The sequence below is a fragment of the Lactuca serriola genome, chromosome 2 (genome assembly GCF_051521515.1).
Source record: "Lactuca serriola cultivar US96UC23 chromosome 2, Lser_US96UC23_V15, whole genome shotgun sequence".
Taxonomy (NCBI): Eukaryota; Viridiplantae; Streptophyta; class Magnoliopsida; order Asterales; family Asteraceae; genus Lactuca; species Lactuca serriola.
The window spans coordinates 50,493,482-50,521,072 of NC_136409.1; the positions used below are offsets into that span (position 1 = coordinate 50,493,482).

At 41.6% G+C, this 27,591-nt stretch overlaps 1 protein-coding gene across 1 annotated transcript; it reads right to left on the reverse strand.

The window, feature by feature from the left end:
* Nucleotides 1–20,763: 20,763 nt before the first annotated feature.
* LOC145086231 (uncharacterized) lies at nucleotides 20,764–26,395 on the reverse strand. Its single transcript, XM_079023978.1, has 2 exons — nucleotides 26,253–26,395; nucleotides 20,764–23,190 (listed from the first exon to the last, which is right to left on the reverse strand). Exon 2 carries the CDS (start codon nucleotides 23,182–23,184, stop codon nucleotides 22,561–22,563), a length of 624 nt encoding a protein of 207 aa, XP_078880104.1. The 5' UTR covers nucleotides 23,185–23,190; nucleotides 26,253–26,395; the 3' UTR covers nucleotides 20,764–22,560.
* Between the last annotated feature and the right edge of the window lie 1,196 nt (nucleotides 26,396–27,591).

Sequence of the window (27,591 nt, forward strand, 5' to 3'; positions counted from 1 at the left end):
GAGAAGTGAGGTTAGAGACTCGGCGAGTTGGCGGCCCAACTCGGCGAGTCAGGTCAACTGAGGGTTGACTTTGACCGAGAGTTGACCTTGACCAAGAGTTGACTTTGACCAAGGGTAAAAGAGTCATTGTACCCAGTGTAGTGTTTAGTATTTGATTGAGTGTGTTTATGGACTTGTAGCCGGGGAGATACCGGAGCAGCAGCAGTTAGCTTCCAGAGCCATATACACAGCAGCCAGTTCACGAGGTGAGTTTCCTTCCAGTAGGAACGGGTCTACGGCCACAATGCCGACCCGTTTAATTATCAGTAGTTCCGGACTTTGGTCTGATACAGTAGTTAGAGTGCTTGATGTCTTTGTGATACAAGCATGTTTGTGTTATGTGTTCCGGACTCTGTTCCGATGCAGTATGTAGTATATGTGATTATGATAATTGTTATGTTTTATGCTATGCCATGATCAGTCAGTTCCGGACTTCGGTCCGATGCAGTCAGTTCCGGACTTCGGTCCGATGCAGTCAGTTCCGGACTTTGGTCCGATGCAGTTAGTTCCGGACTCTGGTCCGATGCAGGGGACAAGGTCCCAGTCAGTTCCGGACTTCGGTCCGATGCAGCTAGTTCCAGACTTCGGTCTGATGCAGTGGGCAAGGCCCAGTATGTGCTTTAATTATATATTGTATGGTATGTGGTAGTATGGGAGAGCTCACTAAGCTTCGTGCTTACAGTTTCAGTTTTGGTTTCAGGTACTCCCGCAAGCAGAGGGAAGAGCTCGGGATGATGGCATCGCACACACCACAACTTTAGCTTTTATCCTGGGAGTTGATTTAGTTTTGATTTGATATGACATAGTATGATACAGTTTTCCGCACAGTGTTTTTATTTTGTTTAGGATACATCACGTATGGTTTATGATATGACACTCAGATTATGGTTTTTGGTTATATAGAAAAACGAAATTTTTGGGTCGTATTTTTGGGTCGTTTCAAGTTGGTATCAGAACCCTGGTTTGAGGGATTCGGATACACTTCCGGGTGTATCTGAACTCAAACTAAGGGGAAATAAAAAGATTTTTTTTTAAAGGAAAATGTTTTCTAAAAGAATTCTGAAAGCACTTAGAAAGAAAAGAAAATTGTTTTTTTTAAAAAAACAAAATAAGGGTGTGGTGCATGCGATCAGCCGAGCTCAAGTAAGTACTCCCAAATTACCAATACAAGTTTTATTATTATGATTAATTGTTCTAGTTTCAGTAAAACAGCATGCTAGTATAGGACTAAGGATCTAGGAGGATGCCTTATGTGCCTGCTATATGTGTTACAGCTTTATGAGAAATGCATGCTAGCATTGAGTAGACAGCAGTAGGATAGCCCATATAGGTTATGCCTGATAGTATGAGCTTAGCTTTGTATGCTAGTACAGTTTCTCGTTATGAGAATAGTTTTGCCTGAGTATGTTTCCTTTATCCGAATGCTGCTTGCTTCGTGCTTTGTGGGGTTCTGAGTGATGGGAGTTAGCCATTAGGTGAACACGTCACACCACATGTGATCAGGGTGGAATAATCCCAGAGTGCTGGAACTGGCCCTATTGCGCAGCTCTTGTCTGAGTCCAACCGTTATAGGGACGGGTCTTTTACTTGAAGGATTATCTGATCCTCGTCACATGTGATGGTGTTCAGGTGGTGGCTAATTAGCATTATAAGGAGACCTTCAGCAGCTGAGGACTAGTTGAGTTGAGTCTGAGGTTTCCCTAGGGCAAGCCTAGGATGAGAGTGGCAGAGAACAGTAGTAGTAGAAGTGACCTGGTGGAGTCAAGGCAGTTCTTGAAGAAAGTACGGATAGATGTGGAAGGTAGTATGGGCCCGTACTACTGAAAGCAGAGGATCCGTACTCGAATCAAGAAAGGCTGAGACAATACCAGGAAACTAGTTGTAGAATCAATGATCCCTTGAGATATTTCCGTTTTCTGATGTAGTTGTGATGTGTTTCAGAATGGTGTTTTTGCGTTCGAGACCAGCAGCGGAGGTGCCGGGGAGGGATCAGGTTCAGGCTCGGGGGATGAGCGCATGGATGAGCAGACCCGAGAGTTTCTTTCTTCGGAGATTACGCGCATCATTATAGAGCAGACTCCTGTGATCTTCGGATCGATCAAGGAGGGGATTCTAGAGCTGATGGATGAGAGATTGGGCACCTTCCGTGCCGAGGTGGCGGCCATGATGGGGTCGCGCACCCTTACATTCAGGGAGTTCAGGGCATGTGGAGCTCCGGACTATCATGGGGCGCGGGACCCCATACCGAGTACTACATGGTTGGCAGATGTGGCCAACGCTTTCCGCACTAGCAGGTGTCCCGAGGGGGACAAGGTCAGATTGGCGTCCTGTCTTCTGAAGGACAGGGCACGGGATTGGTGGGAGGAGGTCGGACATGCCATTGGAGATGATGCAGCATTGGACGCCATGACCTGGGCTGATTTCTCTACCAGGTTCAGGGCGGAGTTTGCACCGGCTATTGAGGTGCAGCAGCTAGCTAGGGAGTTTCAGGACCTCACCCAGACTACAGAGACAGTAGCGGAGATCACCGTCAAGTTCAGGGAGAGGGCTCTTCTCGTTCCTCAGTACGTGGCTGATGAGGAAATGAAGAAGGCCTGCTATCATGAGATGTTGCGGAGCGATATCCGCCAGTTTGTGAGCCGGTCCAGCTGTAGAACGCTGGAAGATATGATTGCTAGGGCTCGGGAGAGGGAGATTGATCTTGAGATGGAGAGGAAGAGGAAACCGGAGGCGGTTTCGGGTTCAGGCGGTTCGGGCAAAAAGCCCAAGGTTTCAGATCCCAAATCTAGGAGTCAGCAGAGCCACGGTCGATGTGGCAAGTATGGGAGATTGCACGAGGGAGCGTGCAAGGCAGGGAGTTCCGGCTGCTACAAGTGCGGTCGGATTGGGCATTTGAGTAGGGATTGTACGGCCCCTGCTACTGCCGTTGCAGCATCAGATCTGATTTGCTTTCAGTGCAATCAGAGGGGACATAAAAAGTCCCAGTGTCCGGGTTTAGCTGCAGCAGGGAAGGTGGCTGCACCTGTCCCTGCTACCTTGAGGATTACAGATGGCCGGCAGGGCCGAGCTGATGCGCCAGTGGCGAAGAGTAGGGCGTTTCAGATGACAGCAGAGGAGGCGCGAGCGACTCCTGATGTGGTGACGGGTATGTATCTCCCTTCATCTCTTTATTATTATTGATTGAATATTGCTTATGATTGTATGTTTTATTCAGGGTCGTTCTCTGTGAACGGCATTTCTGCTATGGTATTATTCGATTCGGGGGCTACCCGATCATTCGTATCGCTTGCGCTTAGCAAGAGATTTAGTATAGCCCCAGGGGAGCTGGATTGTCCGTTAGAGGTTGAGATAGCAGATGATAGGACCGTGAGGGTCGGCAGAGTGTTTAGAGGGTGTTCTCTTCGGTTATTTGATGAGCAGTTTTCAGTGGACCTGGTACCTATTCCCCTGCGAGGGAATAAGGTTATTGTGGGCATGGATTGGCTAAGCCCCAATGGGGCGGTGATTGATTGTGAGCTTCAACTAGTGAGGGTTCGCACTCCCAGTGGGGGAGAGTTAGTGATTCAGGGCGAGAGGCCACAGCGCGGACCGACCTTTTGTTCCGCCGCAAGGGCGAGGCGCTATGTTCAGCAGGGCTGCGCCGATTTTGTAGCTTACGTCTTGGATGCCCGGGAGAATGGCAAAGACGACAGTTGATGATGTTCCTATAGTGCGAGACTACCCGGATGTGTTTCCCGAGGATTTGTCGGGGATACCTCCTGAGAGACAGGTTGAGTTCAGGATCGACCTAATTCCTGGTGCGGCTCCGATAGCCAAGGCACCGTATCGACTAGCTCCCCCTGAGATGCAGGAGTTGTCTACACAGCTGCAGGAGCTATTAGACAAGGGTTTCATTCGGCCGAGCAGTTCGCCTTAGGGAGCGTCGATCCTGTTTGTGAGGAAGAAGGATGGGTCGCATCGTATGTTTATAGATTATCGGGAGTTGAATTAGGTAACGGTGAAGAACCGTTACCCACTTCCGAGGATAGATGATTTGTTTGATCAGCTTCAGGGAGCGTCTTGGTTCTCCAAGATCGACCTACGCTCCGGTTATCATCAGATGCGGGTTAGAGATGAGGATGTACAGAAGACTGCTTTCAGGACCAGGTATGGTCATTATGAGTTTGTGGTGATGCCATTTGGGCTCACCAATGCTCCAGCCGCATTCATGGATCTCATGAATCGCGTGTGCAGGCCGATGCTGGATCGGTCAGTGATAGTATTCATCGATGATATCTTGGTATATTCCAAGACGTAGGAGCAGCACGAGGAGCACTTGCGGGAGGTGCTGGAGGCTTTGAGGAGGGAGAGACTTTTCGCAAAGTTCTCCAAATGTGAGTTCTGGTTGCGCGAGGTGCAGTTCCTTGGTCACCTCGTCAACCAGAAGGGTATTTTGGTAGATCCGGCCAAGATAGAGGCCGTGATGCAGTGGGAGGTCCCGAAGTCTCCATCTGAGATTCGGAGCTTCCTAGGGTTGGCAGGGTATTATCGGAGATTTATTCAGGACTTCTCCAAGATAGCAGTGCCGCTCACCCGGCTGACCAAGAAGTCGGTGGTATTTCGTTGGGGGCCTAAGCAGCAGGCAGCGTTCGAGACCCTCAAACAGAGGTTGTGCGAGGCTCCGATCCTTACCTTGCCAGAGGGAGTAGAGGACTTCGTAGTCTACTGTGATGCTTCGATCACAGGTATGGGAGCAGTATTGATGCAGCGAGGCCATGTGATAGCTTATGCCTCGAGGCAGTTGAAGCCTCACGAGGCTAATTATCCTACCCATGATTTGGAGCTGGGGGCAGTTGTGTTTGCCCTCAAGATTTGGAGGCATTACCTTTATGGGGTCCGTTGTACTATTTACACGGATCACAAGAGTTTGAGGTACCTTATGGATCAGCCGAGTCTGAACATGAGGCAGAGGAGGTGGTTGGATATGTTAAAGGATTACGATTGTGAGATCCTTTACCATCCAGGGAAGGCCAACGTGGTGGCCGATGCCCTAAGCCGCAAAGTGTCGGCGGCCCCTATCAGAGGTTTATGTTTGAGGATGACAGTGATCACTCCGTTGTTAGCGCGGATCAAGGAGGCTCAGGTGGAGGGCCTCAAGGAGGAGAGACAGAAGTGTGAGAGGATCGTGGGCCGAGTACCCTCGTTTGATTATGATAGTCGGGGATTGCTGACGCTGCACGGGAGGGTGTGGGTACCGTACTGGGGTGGAGTACGGCAAGTATTGATGGACGAGGCTCATAAGTCTCGATTTTCTATCCACCCAGGGGCGACGAAGATGTATCGAGATCTTCGACCTGATTATTGGTGGCCCTGCATGAAGCGGGACGTCGCCTGGTATGTTGAGAGATGCCTGACCTGCCGAAAGGTCAAGACGGAGCACCAGAGACCTCACGGCAAGATGCAGCCGTTAGACATTCCCGTGTGGAAATGGGAGGACATCACCATGGATTTTGTCACCAAGCTCCCCAGGACCGCACGAGGAGTGGATTCGATATGGGTAGTAGTGGATCGGTTGACGAAGAGTGCCCATTTTATCCTGATCCAGGAGAGTATATCGGCGGAGAAGTTAGCCGATATCTATGTGCGAGAGATTGTGGCACGTCATGGGGTGTCGGTTTCGGTGGTGTCAGACCGAGATGTCCGTTTCGCATCCAGATTCTGGAAGTGGTTCCATGACGAGATGGGTACTCGTCTCCATTTCAGCACCGCTTTCCACCCTCAGACGGACGGGCAGAGCGAGAGGACGATTCAGACTCTCGAGGACATGCTTAGGGCATGTGTTCTAGATTTCGGTGGTAGTTGGGATACGTATCTTCCGTTAGCGGAATTCTCGTATAACAACAGTTATCATGCGAGCATTGATCGACCTCCCTTTGAGATGTTGTATGGGAGGAAGTGTAGGACCCCGATTTGTTGGGGCGAGGTCAGTCAGCGAGTCATCGGGAGCACAGAAGTGGTGCTCAAGACGACTGAGTTGATCCAGCAGGTCCGTAGTAGACTGCAGACTGCGCAGAGTCGGCAGAAGAGCTACGCCGACAGGAGGCGTTCGGACTTGGAGTTCCAGGTGGGAGATATGGTCCTTCTGAAGGTCTCACCTTGGAAGGGTGTCATCAGGTTCCGGAAGAGGGGCAAGTTGGGCCCCAGATTTATTGGTCCTTTCAGGGTTTTGGCCCGGGTGGGTCGGGTTGCTTATCGGTTAGATCTTCCTGAGGAGCTTAGTCAGATCCACAACACTTTCCATGTGTCTCAGTTGAGGAAGTGTTTGGTGGATGAGTCAGCAGTCGTTCCCCTAGAGGATATTCAGGTTGATAGCAGCCTGAACTATATTGAGAGGCCGGTCGCGATTCTGGACCGGAAGACCAAGACCTTGAGGAACAAGGTAATTCAGTTAGTGAAGGTGCAGTGGCAGCACTGGAAGGGGTCTGAGTGGACGTGGGAGGTTGAGGAGGAGATGAGAGAGCACTACCCAAAGATATTTGCAGATTCAGCTGTAGCAGACTTCGAGGACGAAGTCTGAGATAAGTGGGGGAGAATTGTAACGACCCGTCTCCGGTATGATAATTCTTTGGTATTTATTTTGAAGTTTTGCAAGAGGGACTCGGCGAGTTCATAGCCTGACTCGCCGAGTAGGGTCGGGAATTCGAGCACGTGTTAGCTGGCGACTCGGCGAGTCCATATTCTGGACTCGGCGAGTCTGTCCGTCTGGGAGAAACCCTAAATCCCCGGGTTGCCCACTATTTAAGCCACCTTATAGCCCCCAATCTCGCCTCCTTCACCCTCTAAATCTGTGAGAAAACCCTAATTCGATCTTGAGTGTTTTTAGTGATCTTGTGTGCATTTGTGAAGGCTTGAAGAAGGAGAAGAAGAAAGGAGCAAGGAGAAGGATTGTAGAGCAGAGATTCAAGGGAAAGCAAGAGCTCCTTGAGGTATTCTTCAGATTCCCTTCCCTTTTATTCTTTAAAACCCTTTTTAGATCTAGTTAATGCTTTTCTCAAGCCTTATCTTGATATGGAAGCCCTATTATGCCGAGATATCTTTAGATCTGTTTATTTAGGAGTTGTAGAGCCCAGATCTATTGCCTTTATGGAGCTATTTTGCATATTAACCCCAGATCTACCCCTTTTAAGCATCTTTTAGCCTTTATTCCCTTGTTCATGTGTTTGTACACGTAAAGTTGGAAACTTTACGTGGTAAACCAGCTTATTGGACTCAGATCTATCATTTGTATGTTTTGGATTCGAGCAGAATCGAGTGTAGAATAGTTGCATGGCGGTGACTCGACGAGTCGGAAGAACGACTCGGCGAGTCGAGTCGCGAGTCCCCGATTTCTTCCTTTTGAGCGGTGTCGAGTGGGACCAGTGAGTAGTGGAGTGGACTCAGCGAGTTTGAGGGTAGACTCAGTAATGGAAGGACTCGGCGAGTTGTTCATACAACTCGGCGAGTCCAAGGCAATCTTCTTAAGCTCAAGAACAACTCGTTGAGTTGTTCATATGACTCGGCGAGTCGGATGAAGATTTTCTGAGTTTTTGGATCGAGAGGGTACTCGTCGAGTCGATGTCATAACTCGACAAGTAGCCACAAGTAGGATTGAGAAGTGAGGTTAGAGACTCGGCGAGTTGGCGGCCCAACTCGGCGAGTCAGGTCAACTGAGGGTTGACTTTGACCGAGAGTTGACCTTGACCGAGAGTTGACTTTGACCAAGGGTAAAAGAGTCATTGTACCCAGTGCAGTGTTTAGTATTTGATTGAGTGTGTTTATGGACTTGTAGCCGGGGAGATACCGGAGCAGCAGCAGTTAGCTTCCAGAGCCATATACACAGCAGCCAGTTCACGAGGTGAGTTTCCTTCCAGTAGGAACGGGTCTACGGCCACAATGCCGACCCGTTTAATTATCAGTAGTTCCGGACTTTGGTCTGATACAGTAGTTAGAGTGCTTGATGTCTTTGTGATACAAGCATGTTTGTGTTATGTGTTCCGGACTCTGTTCCGATGCAGTATGCAGTATATGTGATTATGATAATTGTTATGTTTTATGCTATGCCATGATCAGTCGGTTCCGGACTTCGGTCCGATGCAGTCAGTTCCGGACTTCGGTCCGATGCAGTCAGTTCCGGACTTTGGTCCGATGCAGTTAGTTCCGGACTCTGGTCCGATGCAGGGGACAAGGTCCCAGTCAGTTCCGGACTTCGGTCCGATGCAGCTAGTTCCAGACTTCGGTCTGATGCAGTAGGCAAGGCCCAGTATGTGCTTTAATTATATATTGTATGGTATGTGGTAGTATGGGAGAGCTCACTAAGCTTCGTGCTTACAGTTTCAGTTTTGGTTTCAGGTACTCCCGCAAGCAGAGGGAAGAGCTCGGGATGATGGCATCGCACACACCACAGCTTTAGCTTTTATCCTGGGAGTTGATTTAGTTTTGATTTGATATGACATAGTATGATACAGTTTTCCGCACAGTGTTTTTATTTTGTTTAGGATACATCACGTATGGTTTATGATATGACACTCAGATTATGGTTTTGGTTATATAGAAAAACGAAATTTTTTGGTCGTTTCAAGAAGACCACATCTCATACTAATAGGAAATAAGGGATTTTCTAGGGTTTTTCATACTTATCTCAACTTCTTCATTTAGAGATTTACATGGAATTCATAACAGCTTTTCAAAACAAGGCAATGACACTTAAATACTTATGAATTCACCAGCTTTAAGCTGATACTCGCTTTCAAAATAACTTGTATTCTCAGGTTACCAGTAGACAGGTACGATGGCCAGGTTTTGAGAAGACGGAGCACAGACAAGTCTCATCTTTTATTTTGATTATTTATTTTTGGTGTCTTTTTACAATGAAAGAACACACATGTATTAAAACTTTACTTATAATGCAATTGATGATGCTGTTGCTTGTTTACTATTTTACACTGTTGTGATATTGTACATGACGTCCTCCACCCCGGAACATTTCCGCCGTTCTCAGTTTTGGGGTGTGATAGTTATATAACATACATTGAACAGTACTAAAGAAAATACATACGTTTATTGATAATTAAAAGTTACATAAATGTTTTTACGGAACCTAATACATAATATCTAACTATAGCATACTTATTAATGAACAGAAAGGTAATAGTAAAACTTCTCCTGTTCAAATACATACCAGCTTTTCAAGTTCCTAAAAACACATGCATTTTAAAATACGTCAACATAAAGTTTGTGAGTTCACAGGTTTTGACTCAATATAAAAATAATACTTTTTATGAGTTCAAAAGTATAGTTTTGAAAGTATCATTGACTCCATATAAAACCACATGACAAGCCACACTTTTTATAAGTTTAAAAGTTATAGGAACTTCTATTTTATAAATAATTTTGGTTATATACTACACACATTGGATTTTTCTACAACTAAACTCTTATGAACTCACAAACTTTATTTTGACTTTTTAAAACAACATGTAATCTCAGGAAACACTTAAGCTCGGATCAATGGAGCTACTTTTCAAGTCAAGGCATCAAATAACATCACTTAAATTTTGTGGGAAACTACTTCGTTCGATAACATGCAAAACTTGTATTGTGTTTGGATAATACTTAACATTCGGATCATGTAACTTACCAAGTTATATGATATGATGGTTGATTATGTACTTGTGTTTCAATGTATTCAATTATTGTGATACTGTGTTCTCGTTCCACCCTTGGACGTTTCTACCATCTGGTTTGGGGTGTGACAGATTGATATCAGAGTAGTTATCTATGGCAAACTAAGTATATTCTTCCATGTAATAAATACAAATATAGATACGGGGACTAATACATCTGAGTAAAAATTCTAATTTACAATTATACTTTATAATATAATAAAAGTATTATATAAAAGTATACATACACAACCAAAGGCAGTGTCATAATAAAAAAACCGAGAACATCAAAGTTTAGGTTGGACACTATGAACAGACTTAGTATAACCGGTTATCGAATCATGGGCAGATGTAGCCTGATCAACTACGTTTGACTAGGGTTTGACCGACACGTAACTAAGTGTGGGCATAGTGGACAACAACATAAAAAGTCAAGTAATCTAGAAAATAACATTAAATAAACCCAACAAGAGACACTAACATATTAGTAGCATTAGTTACTATATTAGGAATCACATAGTACACACACTTATGTGCCCGTTTTCCTTGTCATACATAGCATAATTCAACCACGGAGACCCCTATTACCCCGCGTTGGAAGCTAACGACTGGATTGAGGAGGAATCAGATGAGGAGATTCACGAGGAGGATCCAGAAGAGGATCTCAAGGAGGAGTCTGATAAGGAGATATACATCGGGGAGATCGTTGATGAGCCTAACCCCATCAGGGGCAAGGATGAGCCCCTTCCACCACCCCCTCCCTCTTCCCATGTATATAGGAACCTTAATGGAGGCCCTCTTTGGATGAATACACATCACAAAAGGGTATTACCCATTCAGAGACTGACTTCTTCCTTGATATATGCTCCTGTTTAAGATGCATCACGACGATGGGCAACACACCTACACTCATAGGAGAGAGTGGACGATTTGCAATCCACATTTGGCATGCATCCGTCACACCACGTCTTGGGACCTTTCACCCTTATAGATCGAGCATTACGCATCATGGTACCACAGGTGTCTTGCATGGATACCTGAGTTCAGGCCCTTCGCCAGGAGGTGATGGAGGTCATAGGTGAGGCCCGGATCACGAGGATACAAGTGCGATGCATTAGGAGCAGGACCGCAATAGGGAGACCATACTAGCCCTACATGATGAGAAAGTGGACACTACTGCACACGGATGGACACCTTGGAGCAACGAGTTCTAGCAGCTGAGACCAGGGTAGCGGCCTAAGAGAAAAGGGCAGAAGATGCTACTTGTGAGATGAATGAAATAGCAGGACACCTTGTACGCCTTTTTGGCATCTGATAGATAGGATAGCCTTTTGAGTAAGTGATTACATTACTCACATTTTTTGTTGGGGCTTATTGTATTTTTTTTCTTGTGTCTAGCAGTAGTAAGACAACCTATATATGCTCTTTCAAAACTATTGTAACTCAAATCTGCTGAATGTTATGATGTTATGTTTTATTGAAAACTATGACATTTGAGCATGGTGTGTGATATAATTATTACTACTACTACTACTTGTTATCTTAAGTTTATTAGGATAATGTTGATTAAAACATAGGAAAATATATGTTGAAAACATGTCATATACTCATGGAATATGAGTAGTAATGACTAGAGTTACTTACATACTTGTTTTACACCATAATCCATGGAACAGGGCCATGCCGATCAGGTGAAACTCAAGAATCCGAACGGGACCAACACTAACACCAACACCAACCTCAAAACTGACATACATGGACGTGGCCGCAATCCAAGAAAGAATTGCACAAAGGGTAACAACCATATTAGCTTCATCGATTCCACCCTGTCATGGTGGAAAGGTCATGTAAAGACTCTGGACCTCGGTACTCCAAATTCCATGAGTTGGGAGGATTTAAAGGTCATGATGATGAAAGAATCCTTGCAAAATAGTCAGACCTTCTTTTGGATGGAATAAGATAAAAATAGATTGCATGTTTATAAATATTAGTAGTGAATGCATTTAGTACCAGCATACACTCTCCCATGTAGTTGAAGTAGCGAGGCCTATAGTCTTTACATAACCTATCCACCATGATAGGGCGGAATCCATGAAGGTGCTTGCAGCAAACTTTACTTTACACTCGTTTGTACAAGAGCTTATCTCGAATACAAATTCAGTCTTTTCAATCCAGCGTGTTAGTTCGATCGCTCCCCCATCGCCATAGAAGGACTTGGGTTTTTAGTTGGAAAAGCCTTTGTAGGAACCAACTCGGGAATTTTGCCTGTTGTCGTTATGGGAACTGTTGTTAACATGCCCTGATCCCTCATGTCTACCGGCACGGTAGTTGGCTACTATGGTTGCTACCCTTTATGCAATCATTTATTTGATTGCGGCTGCATCCATGGATGTCGGTGTTAGGGTTAGTGTTGGCCCCATGCGGATTCGTGAGCTTCGCCTGATCGACATGGCCACGTTCCATGGATTAAGGTGTGAAACAAGCTCGTAAGTAACTTTAGTCATTACTAGTCATATTCCATGAATATGACATAGTTTTATTGTATGTTTTTCCAATGTTTTAATCAACATTATCCTAATATACTTAAGATAACAAGTAGTAGTACTAGTAAGAAATAGTCACCTCATTCACAACAACCAAAATGAAGGATGGAGATTCCATCACGACCCAAGTGAAAAGGATGCAAAGGTATGTGGATCGTTTGCTCCATTTGAATGCCAACTTTGATGAAGAGCTAGTGTAGACATAGTCTTGCACTCTTTATATCCCTGCTATGATTAGTTCCAGATGACTTATCATCTAAGCAAGGAGGAAGTCACCTTGAGTAAACTTCAAGGTTTGTTAAGAACTACTAAAAGTGGATTAAAAGGAAAAAGTTTTGAATCGACTCCTACTGCTACCCCAGTCCTGGCTATTGGACATGGAAAGGGGAAAAAGAGGAAAGCTCCCTAGAAGAACTGGAAGGGAAAGTCACATGATGGATCTTCTTCTAGTAGATCCAAAGGTGAAATCGGTTCTGTCCCTCCCTCCTCTGATCCAAAAGAAGAAACGTGCTTCTACTGCCATGAAAAGGGGCATTGGAAACGAAGCTGCCTGAAGTACTTGTAGGACATGAAGGATGGGAAGATAAAGCCCACCTTTGCATGTATTTATACTATTCTGCCTAAAAACCCATCACATGCAAGTTCTTGGGTCCTTGATACAGGATGCGGTTTTCACATTTGTTCTTACTTGCAGTGACTAAGAAGAAGTAGGGATGTGGAGCATGGGAAGATGAACCTAATAATGGGCAATAGGAAATCATCACCTGTTACCAAGATCGGAGTTTACTATTTAGTGCTTAGTAGTGAGTTAGGTTTAGATTTGAATGATTGTTGTTACTCGTCAAAAATGACGAGGAATATTATTTCTTTTCATGGTTTGCACAGACAAGGATTTAGATATTCATTTAATAATGAAATTTGTTCTATAAATGCTTATTACAATGGTACTTTTTATTTTGAAGCATTTCCTTGTAATGGTGTATATGAAACTTTGATGGTTGTAGATAACTTAGGAAATAATGTATTGCATATTGATTCGTCTAATGGTTTAGACAAGGCATTGTTGTCTTGGACATGTCAACAAGAAGCGCATCGCCCAACTCCAAAAGGATGGAGTGTTGGAGTCATTTGACCTTAAGTCAGATGACACATGCGAGTCTTGTTTACTTGGGAAGATGACTAAATTACCTTTCACTGGTACTTGTGAAAGAGGTGAAGGATTGTTGGATCTCATACACACAGATATGTGTGGGCCCTTCAGATCCACCACAAGGGATGCTAATCGCTTCTATGTGACTTTTACTGATGATTATAGCCTATATGGATATATGTACTTAATCAAACATAAGTCAGAGACCTTTGAAAAGTTCAAAAGAGTTTAAGCAAGAAGTGGAGAATCAATTAGGCAGTAAGATAAAAATGCTCATATATGACAGAGGTGGTAAATATCTTAGTATCGAGTTCCATGACTATCTTAAGGAATGTGGAACTGTTTCACAACTGACACCTTCTAGGACACTACAACTTAATGGTGTGGCTGAGAGGCGCAATCGAACCTTGTTGGAGATGGTTCGTTCCATGATGAGTCAAGCTTCACTACCAATCTCATTCTGGGGGTATTCCTTAGAGATTGTCGCCCATATCCTTAATCTAGTGTCAACTAAGAAGGTTGCCAAAACACCTCACAAGATGTGGACAAGGAAGGTTCCCTCGTTGGCACACATCAAGGTTTGGGGTTGTGAAGCTTTCGTAAGACGAGAGACTCACGAAAAGCTTGAACCTCAAAGTGAGCGGTGTATTTACATAGGCTACCCATAGAAATCCTTTGGATATCTATTCTACAGACCTAGTGATAATGTGGTCTTCATAGCAAGGAGAGGATTTTTCCGTGAGAGGGAACTCATATTCCAAGAGGACAGTGGGAGGACAATTGATCTTGAAGAGATTCAAGAATCGAGCGGCGAAGGAACCTCTAACACTAGTGCTCAACCTGAGGAAGAGGTTCTTGTTGAACCAGTTGATGTCATTACATCTTAGACGTTCCAGTAGAGTTAGCATTCCACCTGTATTATATGGTTTCCATATAACTGCAGAAGGTGATATGTTTATCAATGACAGTACACTAATAAATTTGGATGAACCTAATAACTACAAGGAAGCCATGGCGGGCCCTGAGTCTGTCAAATGGAAAGAGGCAATAGACAGCTTAGATCAAGCCCATGTACGACAATCAAGTTTGGAACTTGGTTGACAATGTACCAGGTCGAAAGACAGTTGGGTGTAAATGGATATTCAAGAAGAAAACTGACATGGATTGAAAGGTGCACACGTTCAAGGCACTACTGGTTGCGAAGGGCTTTACTCAAACCCTGGGGGTTGATTATGATGAGACCTTCTCACTAGTGGCTAAGATTAAATCTATCAGGGTTATGTTAGCCATCGTTGTGTTTCATGATTATGAAATATGGCAGATGGATGTCAAAACCACTTTCCTTAATGGGAAGCTGGTTGAAGATGTTTACATGTGTCAGCCAGAAGGTTTTGTGGATGCTAAATACCCCAATAGAGTTTCTAAGCTTGAGAAATCCATCTTTGGATTGAAGCAAGTTTCTCGCAGATGGAATCTTTTCTTTGATGAGAAAGTCAAGGAGTTTGGTTTCTCTAAGAGTGAGGATGAGTCATGTGTATATGTCAAAGCTAGTGGGAATATAGTTAGCTTTCTAGTGTTGTATGTCGATGACATACTGCTTATAGGAAACGAGGTTCCAACCTTGCAGGAGGTTAACGCCTAGCTTGGGAAGTGTTTCGCTATGAAGGATCTAGGAGAAGCTGCTTATATTCTGGGGATAAGGATCTTGAGAAATAAGAGTAGAAGACTAATTGGACTTAGTCAAAGTACTTACATAGATAAAGTGCTAAAACGTTTTAACATGGAGAATTCCAAGAAAGGGGAGTTACCTATTCAGAGCAATACCAAACTAAGTAAGACTCAAAGTTCAAGTACTGATGCAGAGATAGCGGAAATGAGTCGAGTACAATATGATTCTGCCATTGGCTCGATCATGTACGCTATGACATGTATTCACCCTGACATGACTTTTGCTTTGAGCATGGTTAGCCGATATCAGGGAAACTCGAATAAAGTTCATTGGATAGTAGTTAAGAACATTTTTAAGTATATGTGAAGTACAAAGGAATGGGCCCTTGTGCATGGTGGCAGTGATGACTTAAGTGTTATAGGGTATAGCGACGCCAGTTTTTAAACCGGCAGAGACAACTTCCGTTCTTAGTCAGGCTGGGTGTTTACCCTTAATGGAGGAGCTGTTAGTTGGAAAAGTTCCAAACAGGAGACCGTAGTTGATTCAACGTGCGAATCGGAGTATATAGCTGCAAGTGGAGCGACAAAGGAAGCTATATGGTTGAAGAACATCGTTGGAGACCTTGGAGTTATGATAGCTATAAAGGAGCCCATTGAGATTTTATGCGATAATGTTCACTCTTTTACCTTAATCCGTTAAGACCATTGCTACTACTACAGATATGTGCTAGATAAGGTCCATTACTCCATAAAGTCGGTGACTTTAAGCCTTAGTATGGCTGGACAAGTCTAAATCTCATAAACTCTTATCCTTTACTCATAAGGGTCCTCATATCTCATGCATGGAGAGATCTTGACGTCTAAAATCTCATTTTAGAAACACCTAAATGGACATGTATTTGGCTATGGAGTTCACAAAACTCATAAAGCTTCAAGCTTGGGACATAAAACCTTAAAAATGGACCAAGACATGAACTAATCAAACAATGAGAAAGCTTTGAGCTTGATACCTCTGAATGATGCACCAACCACAGAGAAAATCATATCCAAAAGCTTGGACACCAACTCTTCTTCCTTCAAAGCTCCTTCTTCACAAAAGAATCCCACAAGATCACTCAAGAAAACTCAAATACTCACACAAGCTACAAGAAATGAATTTAGGGGTTAAGGGAAGTTGAAGGCTGGAAATGGTGGTTGGAAATGAGGTTATCAAGTTCCTTAAATAGGGACACACCATATAATTAGGGTTTTCACTCTAAGCCTAACACGCCTAGCATACCCTCTGGTACGCCCAGCGTACTAGGTGGTCTCCGCGTCCATAATACGAACATGAGTACGCTGAGCGTTCACACGTGTACGCCCCGCGTACTCATTTGCCACCTTTTCTCAATTAAGGGCTAGTTTTGACAATTCAATAAAAGTAAGGCCCCGTTTGATAGTTGCTGAGTGAGAAAGTGTTGATTGGGAAAGGTCTATCTGGGTAAGAAATCCTGACCGACTAAGAAATCATGTTGTTTGATTGTACATCTGACTAGATGTGTTTACTGATGATAAATGACCATTTTACCCTCGTTCTAAACCATCCTAAAACATTAATATTTAAAATAATTTATCATAACTTTTATCATGATCAAGAACAATTTTAAACATAAAACAGTTTTCTACTAATGTAATCAACATCATCCTAAATAATAATAACACAATTAGGTACCGCTTGGTAGATGAACTGGGTGGAACAGAACTAGATTGGACCGAACTAAACAGAATAGGACTGGACATTACAAATAATTTGTATAACGTTTGGTAAGACTGGAACAGAACCGAACAAGTTGTCTGAAACTTGTTGGTAAAAATAGAACCGGACAGAACATAATGTAAAAATGACCATATTACCTTTTTACAAAAAAATGATAATAATAACTCTATTTGACATACATAACTTCAAATTAACATTTTTATTAAAAAAAATAATTTAACTTTCTCATATTAACACAAGTTCTAATAACAAACAATCAAAATTGCTTCAAAATAATAAAGTTCTAAACCCAAATGGTTTCCGAAATCCGTCATTTTAAACATAAAATAACAATCTTCAATTGTCTTCTTCCTAATCTTCGCAACAAAATGGTTTGGTAGTTGCATCCAAGCTATTCCACCTCGGTAACAAATACATGTTTTTTTTGTAAAATTTAAACAAACCCGCATGACTTCTAAAGAAGACAACTTCATGGTCTTCAACTCTCCATATCTACAAAGTTAAAAAAAAACAAGTAAAAAAGAGCATTCTATTGATTTTAAAGAAAGACGTTTGAATGAAGTCTTCCAACTAACAGGTAAAAAAAAACTCAAGGGCAAGTACAAAAGTTCAGGGGCAATTTCGTCCAAAATTGAGTATCTACAACTTGAACCGAGCAAAATAAGATAAACTTGACAAGTACTAAACTAGGCAACAAAAGTTTGCTTATTTTAGACTCCAAGAACCAATGATGATGTTTATCATAAACCGGAGAGGAACAAAAGCTTAGGGACAATTTGGTCAAAAAAATGGAACACATTATCAACATTAACAAAGAGTGTTTAGCCTCCTAAAGTTGATACTACCTTTAACTGATCTGAAGCATAACCAATAACATCTTAAATCATATTCTAACATGTTCCTTTTAATTTAAAACCAGCAAAAGGAAACAAAATACACAAGGTAATTGACTTTCTTTGGGCAAGATCCATCAAGAGAGCTAAAGACATAGCATAATCGACCTTTATCTTCCCTCTATATCGTTAAAAACTTTTGAAAATTGTTGGCAAGAGTTTAATAAACATACATTACAAGCTACCTGATTAATTCTGCAAAAATATTGCAAATTAGTAGTGATTACTGACAACTTCAAGCCATTCAAAATTATAAACATATGAATTTACAAAGCAGCAAATGCAGTTTAAGGCATCAAATCGAAATAAAAACATATAAATTAAGATATCATTCAGCTAATTGAAGATATGCATATTTTGAAGTTTAATCATACCAGGTGATGATAAGAATCAGACGGCACTTATAAGAACTCAATGGTTGGAGAAGTCATATGTCATCAAATTGACGATGACGAATGGATAATCAGTTTGTGCTTACAACGGATTGAGATGATTATACGAAATAGTTCATTAGATTTAACAATCTGCATCAAAAGAAGAACAAGGAAAAATCAAAATAAACAACAAATCAGCAAGAAATCAGAAGAACAACAACAACAAAATCTGAACACAAACAGCAAAAATCGGAACAGGAAAGGTCTGTTGAAAAATCGGAACACAAACATCAAGAAATCGGAAGAGAAACAACTAAAAAAAGGCAATCGAGACGAGGGAAGTCGTACCTAATGATAAGATATCTTCGATCGGTACAGGTGTAGTGGTTGAAATCACCAATAGGTGGGGAGAAAAGGTTCTGATCATCGACCGTTGAAGAGAGAAGATCCATATGGAGGCGCTGAAACTTGAACGCAGTGCAAGGAAAGGCAAGGGCACTTTTGGGAACTTTCTCAGTCAGTAGATATCTCATATCTTTCCCGTCCAGATCTAACTTACCGAGTCAAACATGCAAAATCTGTTTCCCAAACAAGAATAGCTGACCGAGTCAGCAAAAAACGTCTGATCGGGCCGGGTCAGACGTATATCAAACAGGACCTAAGGGTTATCAATACATACCTTATTTCGGGGTGTTACAATTCTCCCCCACTAGGATTAGACTTCGCACACGAAGTCATCCTCTAGAAATAACTCTGAGTACTGCTCGCGCATCTCGGACTCTGACTCCCAAGTTCATTTCGAACCCCTACGATGTTGCCACTGAACCTTCACCTTCTTATCCAAAATCGTCACTGTCTTCTTGATGATGTTCAGACGATCATCAACCTGAATGTCCACTAAAGGTACAACTACCGTCTCGTCGGCTACACACTTCTTCAGCTGGGATACATGGAAGGTGTCATGAATCTAGCTCAACTCTGCAAGCAGCTCTAACCGATAAGCTAACTTACCTACTCGAGCAATCACTCTGAAAGGACCAATGTATCTAGGGTCCAGCTTGCCCCGTTTACTGAATCAAATCACCCCTTTCCATGGGGATACCTTCAGGAGGATAAAATCATCGACCTGGAACTTTAGTTCGGAACGTCTCCGATCGGCGTAACTCTTCTGACGACTCTGGACCATCAGCAACCTCTGTCTAACCTATTGGAGATCTGTTATGTCGTCTTGAGCACTATCTCAATGTTCCCCATCACTCTCCGCCTGACCTCCCCCCAACAGATGGGAGTATGGCACCTCCTCCTATATAAAAGCTCAAAGGAGGCATCCTAATACTGGAATGATGGTTGTTGTATGAAAACTCAGTCAATGGCAGGTATGAGTCCCAACTCCCTCCAAAATCCATAACACATGCGCATAGCATGTCCTCGATCGTCTGAATCGTCCGCTTGCTCTGCCCGTCTATCTGTGGGTGGTATGCGGTGCTCAAATGTAGCCGGGTACCCAACTCCTCATGAAATTTCCTCCAGATCCTGGAAGTAAAACGTACATCACGATCTGACACTATCGATGTTGGCACTCCGTGCCGTGCCACCACCTCTCGAACGTAGACCTCGGCCAGTTTCTCTGCAAAAGAGTTCTCACTTATAGCCAAAAAGTGAGCACTCTTTGTTAACCAATCTACAATCACCCATATCGCGTCAACACCCATCGCAATGCTCGGTAAGTTGGTAATAAAATCCATGGAGATCTGTTCTCATTTCCACAGGGGAATCTCCAAAGGCTGCAACTGGCCATGGGGATGCTGATGCTCTACCTTGACCTGACAACAGGTCAAACATCTTTCGACTACCCATGCCCCCAGGGTGGATCGAAAATCTCGACCTATGGGCCTCATCTATCAAAGTACGTCGGGCTCTACCTATATATGGCACCCATATCCACCCATGAAAAGTCATAAACCCCCGACTGTCAATCTCAAACGCAAATTTGTTCGATCACCCGCTCTCTCTTATGGTTCTCTAGTCTCATGGCCACCGCTTAGGTCTCTTGGATGCCATCTAAGACTGGAGTCATCACCGTCATCTTTATACACATGTCTCGGATCAGAGCACTCGTTGCTCTACGACTCAGGGCATCGGCTACCACATTAGCCTTGCCAAGATGATACAAAATCTCACAGTCGTAATTCTTTACCACATCCAACCACCTCCTATGTCTCATATTCAGGTTGGGCTGATCTATAAGGTACTTCAGTCTCTTATAGTTCATGTATATGGTACATCGGACTCCATATAGATAGTGGCGCCAAATCTTGAAGGCGAATACACCGCCCCCAGCTCCAAATCATGAGTGGGATATCTCGTCACGTGAGGCTTCAGCTGCCTCGACGCATATGTTATCACGTGCCCTCTCTGCATCAATACAACACCCATTCCTGATATAGATTCATCACAGTAGACTACGAAGTCATTTACTCCCTCCGTAAGGGCTAACACCTAAGCAAAGATAACACCCTTCCTGGTCAATTTGGTGAGAAGAACAACAATCTTGGAAAAATCTATGATAAACCTCTGATAGCTGTAAGGTCCTGGAAACAAAGATCTTAACTAGTGATCAAGCAACTAACAATCGAATAAGATAAGAATGGAGTTGAAGATGAATGAACCAAGATTTGCACACGTTAATATCACAAAAACGTCAGGTACAACTTGGACAATGACCATAAACTCTATCGACTGACAACAACTACTGACAGACTCTAACAAGCCCTTTATATAGGGGAAAGGCTGGTCGTAAACAGGTTTATGGCTGTAAACAGACTTTTGGTCGTAAACACTTCCAAACAACTTTATTACATGACAAAAGACCCATTAAGACCTATACATTAGATAGCCTAGCCCAAACCATAAACTAGACACTTCGATCTCCCCTTTAGTTTGAGGCTAGGTTTGAGCAGTCTTCATGTTAGGAAATCCCTTCTTTACTTGGTCTTCCAACAAAGCTTGAAATGAGTTGCCCATGGATCACCTGATGGATTTGCAAATGGGGCACTAGATAGTTCTGAAAGATCAACCCTTGTACATGAACTGAAATCATTGAAGTCTTTGTAATACTCCACGTTTGAGCTTTTTCGTCTCACTATCCACATGTTTACCCTATCATGAAAACCCCATGAGACAATTCTTGATCTATCACCATACTTGTGTCCAAATTTTTCTTTTCAAGATCAGTGACGGTAACTTGGGTTGATCTCCAGGAGCGTTCTGATATGAGCTCTTCTTGAACAATAGTTGCTTTTTCTTGGCGGATGTTGCTAATTTGGCGCATTTTAGTGCAACAATGTTGGGTGCTTGAACTTATTCTTTTTCTAAACAATCAACGGTCCGAGTTCTTCTTTCAGCAGGCAGGTCAACAGGGGGATTGAGATGACTGGCCAACATTGAATTCTTGAACGGATGATTTGAATTTGTCGCCAAATTTCTCTGCCAGTGTCTTCTTCAAGTCAAAGTAGCATGCAGTTATGGTTCCCAAGTGTGTTTGCAGATCAGAGATTTGCTTTGATTTCAGAGTTTTATCTGCTTCAAGATCCGCAACACGAATGTTAAGTTGAGCTTTTTCGGCTTCAAGATCAGCTACACGAATATCAAGCTCAATGTTTTTCTGGTTTAGCACGCCGATCTCCTTTCTAAGTTCGTGCATGGTGGAATCATCCTCTCTGAGTGGCTTTCCTCTATAGAAACTCTTTTAGCGTAGGAGGAAGGCACTGAGCTTTGTTGTTGGGCCAGATACATAGCAAGCCTCACAGAGGCAGCAACATGAAAAGGCCTAGGAGGAGCTGATCTTGGGAGAGCTGATGAACCACCAACTTCAAAAATGGTGCTTGGTCCTTCGTGGGATGGTACAGATGAATCAACAGCAAAAGTAGTTGTTGGAGTAGTTGTTGGTTGAGTCAGATGGCCTTGAGATTGTTCTGGAATGAATACTCCCTGCCTCGGATCACGTCTTCTCTTTTTCAATGGAGGCTGGGAGGTCTGAGTCGTCAACGGTTCACTCACAAATGGCTCAGTAGTGGGAATAACATCCTCAAAGGAGGAATCCATAAAGTTGTCTCCATAGGTGTTGTAGTGTCAGTCATTTGGGTGGAAGTAGGAGGCATTGTTTCAAGAACATCTTTTGTATCCCTTATCTTTGTTGCTAGATGAGCAACATCACAAATACTGTCAAACAACGAGGCATAACCTGAGAGATCAACATCATCTTCAGAAGTTATGCGGTCTGAAGACTCATGAGACTCAGATGCCTCGCTTGAATCGGCAAACATACCAAACTTCACTAAGGGATACTTTCCTTGAAAAGTAAGTTTTCCCTTTCGGTTTTGCTTGATTAGTCCGACAGTGTTTGGCCCGAGAGACTTCATGTCTAGAGTTTCTCCTTCTTTAACAATCACAGGAAATTACTCGTTGATGAAGACTTGAATGAACCTTGGATACATCAAGAACTTGTCCCTTGTTTTTCCTTTGATGTTTACAATCAGCTCGTCAAGGATGAACTTGGAGAAGTTGAAACTCAGTCCCGCAGCAAGTGAAATGATGGCAACTGTGTTCCTTAAAGAAATTTCATCTGCGCCAGATTTTCTTCCCGATATGCAGCTCACAAAGACATGAGCTAAGAACCTCCAGTAAGGTGGTAGCAGCTTCTTCATTGTCGGAGGAAATTCGCCTTCATAGCCCATCTTGTTGAGAACTTCCTGAACTTGATCTATTTCAATCTCAGTAGGGAAGGTAGATTGATCGTCGATTTTCAAAACGTCCCTGATGAATTGTTCTGTTATGATGATTTTGCAACCCTTTACAGTAGCTTCAACAGATACAGATCCATCTTCTCCTTTCTTTATGTCAGCTGACCTCCAGAATGCTTTGAATACGCCTTGATAAATTGTTGGATTCACGGTAAGAGCAGTGGTCAGGCAACATTTCCTTAATCCATGTATCATTGACTTGAACTCTCCATGAGCAACAGGAGGATCAGCCAAAAGAATTGCCAAGTTGTGACTATCAGCGAATTTTAGATCTGCCATTTCAACCTGCACAAACCAAACCAAGTGAGAAAACAATTTATTTAAACATTTAAAATTGATGTTTTACTCATGTTGAAGTTTAATTAGGCTCTTAAGTGAAACAAATGAAGAAAAATCAAATTTTGTTGACCAAAACTGAGTTTTTACGGTCAAAGGGAGTTCATGGTCGTAAGCTCTGGCCGTAAGCTCTTGGCCTTAAAAAGTCTGGCCGTAAACTCCGTACACGATTTTTCTTCGATTACACCCTTAATACAGGTCGATTCGATGCGAGAATGACATTCTGAGGATCGAAAATAGCATACCTACACGTACAATCAGTCAATTTCACGAAAAAAAAAATTCAAAGAGTAGAGAGAGAAAATCAGGGTTTACGGCCAAGAGAAACAAAATGAAGAGGTAAAGATTTTTCGGCTGGAATTGAAAACCTTATATACTCGGTCCAAAATCTATGGGCTGCAACCCATAATGCTTTAAAAATAAAGCCCAATACCCAAACATTAAAAAAAAATTTAAAAAAAAAAAAAACATTTTGAGGACTAAAAAATAAAAATAAAATGAAACAAATTTTAAAAATCAAACTAAAGTATTATTATTATTCTTAATTAAAATTTTTAATTTTTTTAAATATTTGGAAAAATGAAAATAAAATAAAAAAATAAAAATAAAAATAAAATTGAAACTACAATGAATTAACACTAATTTCACCGCAACTAATGCTAATAATATTTTCATGATATTGGGATCAAAGTTGTTAGACAGCCTTAATCCACTTATCGGTACTTCTACCTTCATGTTCATGTCTGGTCAATCGCCGATATTGTAGTCCACCTAACACGAAATGTTGTGACAAATTTAGGATGTTGTTGTCCACCTAAATTGAACAGCAAGATCTACAGACAACCTATAAAATGTTCAATTTTAATTGTATTAGAACGTGTTTTCCGCTTCCTAATATACCCTAATAATCAAGGTTTTCCAGAATACTCCTTACTTCAGATGAGCAGACAATTATTAACGAAGAAGTTAGATATAAAATGCATATGTTGTACACTCAGGTCGGATCTCTTCCAATCACGCAGAGAGTGAAATATATGACTAACCAGAGTTTAGAGGGATTGAGAAGTAGAAGGTTTCATATGCTGTGTACCAGGTCGGATTGTTAATCACGCAAAAAAGACAACATATGGCTAACAAGTAGGAAGAATAACATAGAAAAAGATGCAGAGAGACAGAGTTGCATATGTTGCATTTCAGGTCAGATCTTTTCCAATCAGTAGAGGAAGCAACATATGACTAACAGATAGAAAGAAAGAAAATAATTTTCTACAGACCTAATTTATCGGAATTCCCCAGTTGCCCCGTCAATACCGGAATTAAGAACGAAGTCCGCACATCAACGAAAAGTTAATCCACAGTTCTAGATACAGATCATTTAATGTATTCGCAGATTCTCATGTATATCTCTCTACTCAACCTACCCAAGCGTAGTATTGTCAGGCTAAATGGAACTATCTAGGTCAAGATTTGTCAGGTCTCTAGATTCCTTAAGTTCATTTGATCCTAATCAAATCCATTCTAAAAACTTTCGTGCCTACCAGCACATCGAACACAGAGGTTAGACAATTCAACTTTGGTACCTTACACAGATTCAGATTGTTTGTTATCACATGATTATATCACTTCCCGACACATCACCTACAAACAAAATCTATCAGCAACATATTTTTGATTTTCTGATTTTCTAATGTTTTTTGAATTTTGAAATTTTAAATTTTTGTTTGGTTTTTGTTTATTTCTCCCCCTAAATTTGTGTTTGATTGAGCTTTGTTTCTCTGATTACTGAAGAGATTAGTAATTTCTTAGGAAAAGGGACGGCGAAAAAAAAAAAGGGGCTAGAAACATGTTCCTCTTGCGCTATCACTAAGATCTTCTGTCATCACCTTCTCAAGACAACTATGACAACTTCATCAACAAAGATTCATCAAAGCTTGATGAGTTCCTTTTACTTGTCAAATGAAATTGAAGTTGGTCGTAGTACAATTTACGTCACCACTACCATGACGTTAACCATCACTCAAAAAGACCTCGAGAAAACCATTTTATATCAATCCCTCCAAAAACAACATTTATCGAATGATAAATAAAATGGGATTCCTTGACACATTCAGTTTACGTGTTCCGTGAACAAGTTTATCACTAACTCATAACCATTTCTGCCACCTCATTTCACACTCTTTATTTACCGATATTTATCGAAAAACAATGGGAAGCCATTTATAGCATGTAAAGAAACAAAGATTACATTAGGTTGATATTTTCTGGACCGAAACAAAGTATCCCAAATTATCTTTGATAGATTGTGGAGTTTTCACAAGCAATCACAGTACAATTACTCCATCCATAATTAACCCTAGAAATTGCACAAAATATAGTGTTTAATGGTAAGGGATCGAATCCACGGAGATTGGTTCAAATTGTAAAAATACTTGTTAAAATCTAACTTTAACTAGCACAAATTAAACCAGTAAGAATTTGTGTAAATCAATATGGAGGAAATGCTTAACAATGGAATTTCATCATTTGAACATTTGTTAGATAAATCATTAGAAGTCAATGTGATTGTAATGAATCTCTGATTTAGCTATAACAATCCAAGAACCTAGGCTTTTCTTAGTTAATACAATGGCTAGTGGAGCTCATAACACGTTCTCTTAGTTAAAGTAACAATTTCCATGAAGCATGCATTAAGATTTAAAAGCCACCAAATCCAAAAAGAGTCAAAATGCTTCCACTACCATGTTAAACTAAAATATTTACATGATTGTGTGGAAGGAAAACAAACAAAAAAAAGAAAACCACTTAATAGGCAGTGCCTCTATAGCCTCATCTGAGACGTACACCTTACCTGGTTGAGGCGGTTCAAGGCGGGGCGAAGTGGTGACAAGCGGATTGAGGCAGTTCTTTGTTGAAATGAATAAAAGAAGAAAAACTGATATTAAAAAAAAAAAAAAAAAAAAAAAAAAAAAAAAAAAAACATACCTATCCTTATTTATAATCACACTTCTTACCCTCCGATTATTTGAAACCCATAAGTTGTTTACACGGTAGGGGCACTTGAAAGACCATGAAGAGATGGAACAAGAAGAGGAGAAACAGGGGCAACAAAGTAAGGTGTTGTTTGTTTTTTTGAAGCCAAAATGTCTGCATTCTGCGGACTACATCTGCAAGCCTCTGCGGCAGAAGAGGTGAACCAAATGTCTGCAGTCTGCAATAAGAAGACTGTTTGGTTTTAACGTCTGCAGCTGTTGAAATAAATTAATTTTTTAAACTTAATTTCATGTCATAAACATTAAAAATGCATTTTCAGCAAAAAGAGAAAGGAAAAAAAAACGGGTGGTCTTTTTTTTTTAAGGTTAAAATGAGGTTTGAAGACTTTTGAAGATAGTGGCCTATGTCTGCGCTAGGAAGACCTCGCGCAGACGTTTTTTGGTCTGCGCACTTCCAAAAAACAAACACTCTGTGAGGGCATATGTCTGCGCGTTGTCTGCGCGGCGCAGACAAAAGTGGTTGCACAGCTCTTCACAAAAAAAAAAACAAACAGCCCCTAAGTGTTGTTGAAGGAATAGTACTAACATGAAGTTCATTAGTAGGAAGAAATTAGTTCATTTAATAGGAAGAAATCAGGAGCGACGACAGTTTAATTATAGAGAAAAGGAAGAGTCTAGTGACTTATGGAGAAATGGAAGACTTTTTAATGTGTATTAAATGCAAATTATAAATGGAGACGCAGTAGGGTGGAGAACTAGACTCTGTTTCACTGATTTTATTTTAATTTATTATAAACGTAATAAAAATGTAAAAAATAAAATAATAATAATTTCAAGATTTCATGAAAATAATAACTAAATTCATAAATACTAACATAATTTTGTGTTTTTGTATAATATAATATTTTGTAATTATTTTGTTATTCCGTCTCGACCTTACGCCTCGAGGCTTACGATGAGCCTCTTGAGGCACAAAGAAACCGCTTGGAGAATCCTTTCCGTACTTTTAAACCTTGTAAAATTGCTTATGTAAAAATATCAACTCTAATGCAGGTAAATTACTATGTACAAAATTGCTATTCATCACCCTATGTAATAAAATTTCAAAATTTGCATCAAGGCATGATAACTCATTTTGCAATGTTTAAAGGACCACCAAACTAGGAGCTTTTTTTACTTCATCATCTATTTAATCAACTACTTATGAGCTTTCATTCTCACACCTAACTCCAAACCATGAAAACAAGAATATAACACCTGATATATTTCTATTAACGTCTTATAAATCCACCAAATTCATTTATAATTTTATCAATAAAAATATGTAAGTAATTTGTTATTATATTGCGTATATTGGTAA

Bases quoted from the DNA above. Each gene is read 5' to 3' on its own strand.
- LOC145086231 (XM_079023978.1), bottom strand. From the start codon at position 23,184: ATGGCAGATCTAAAATTCGCTGATAGTCACAACTTGGCAATTCTTTTG.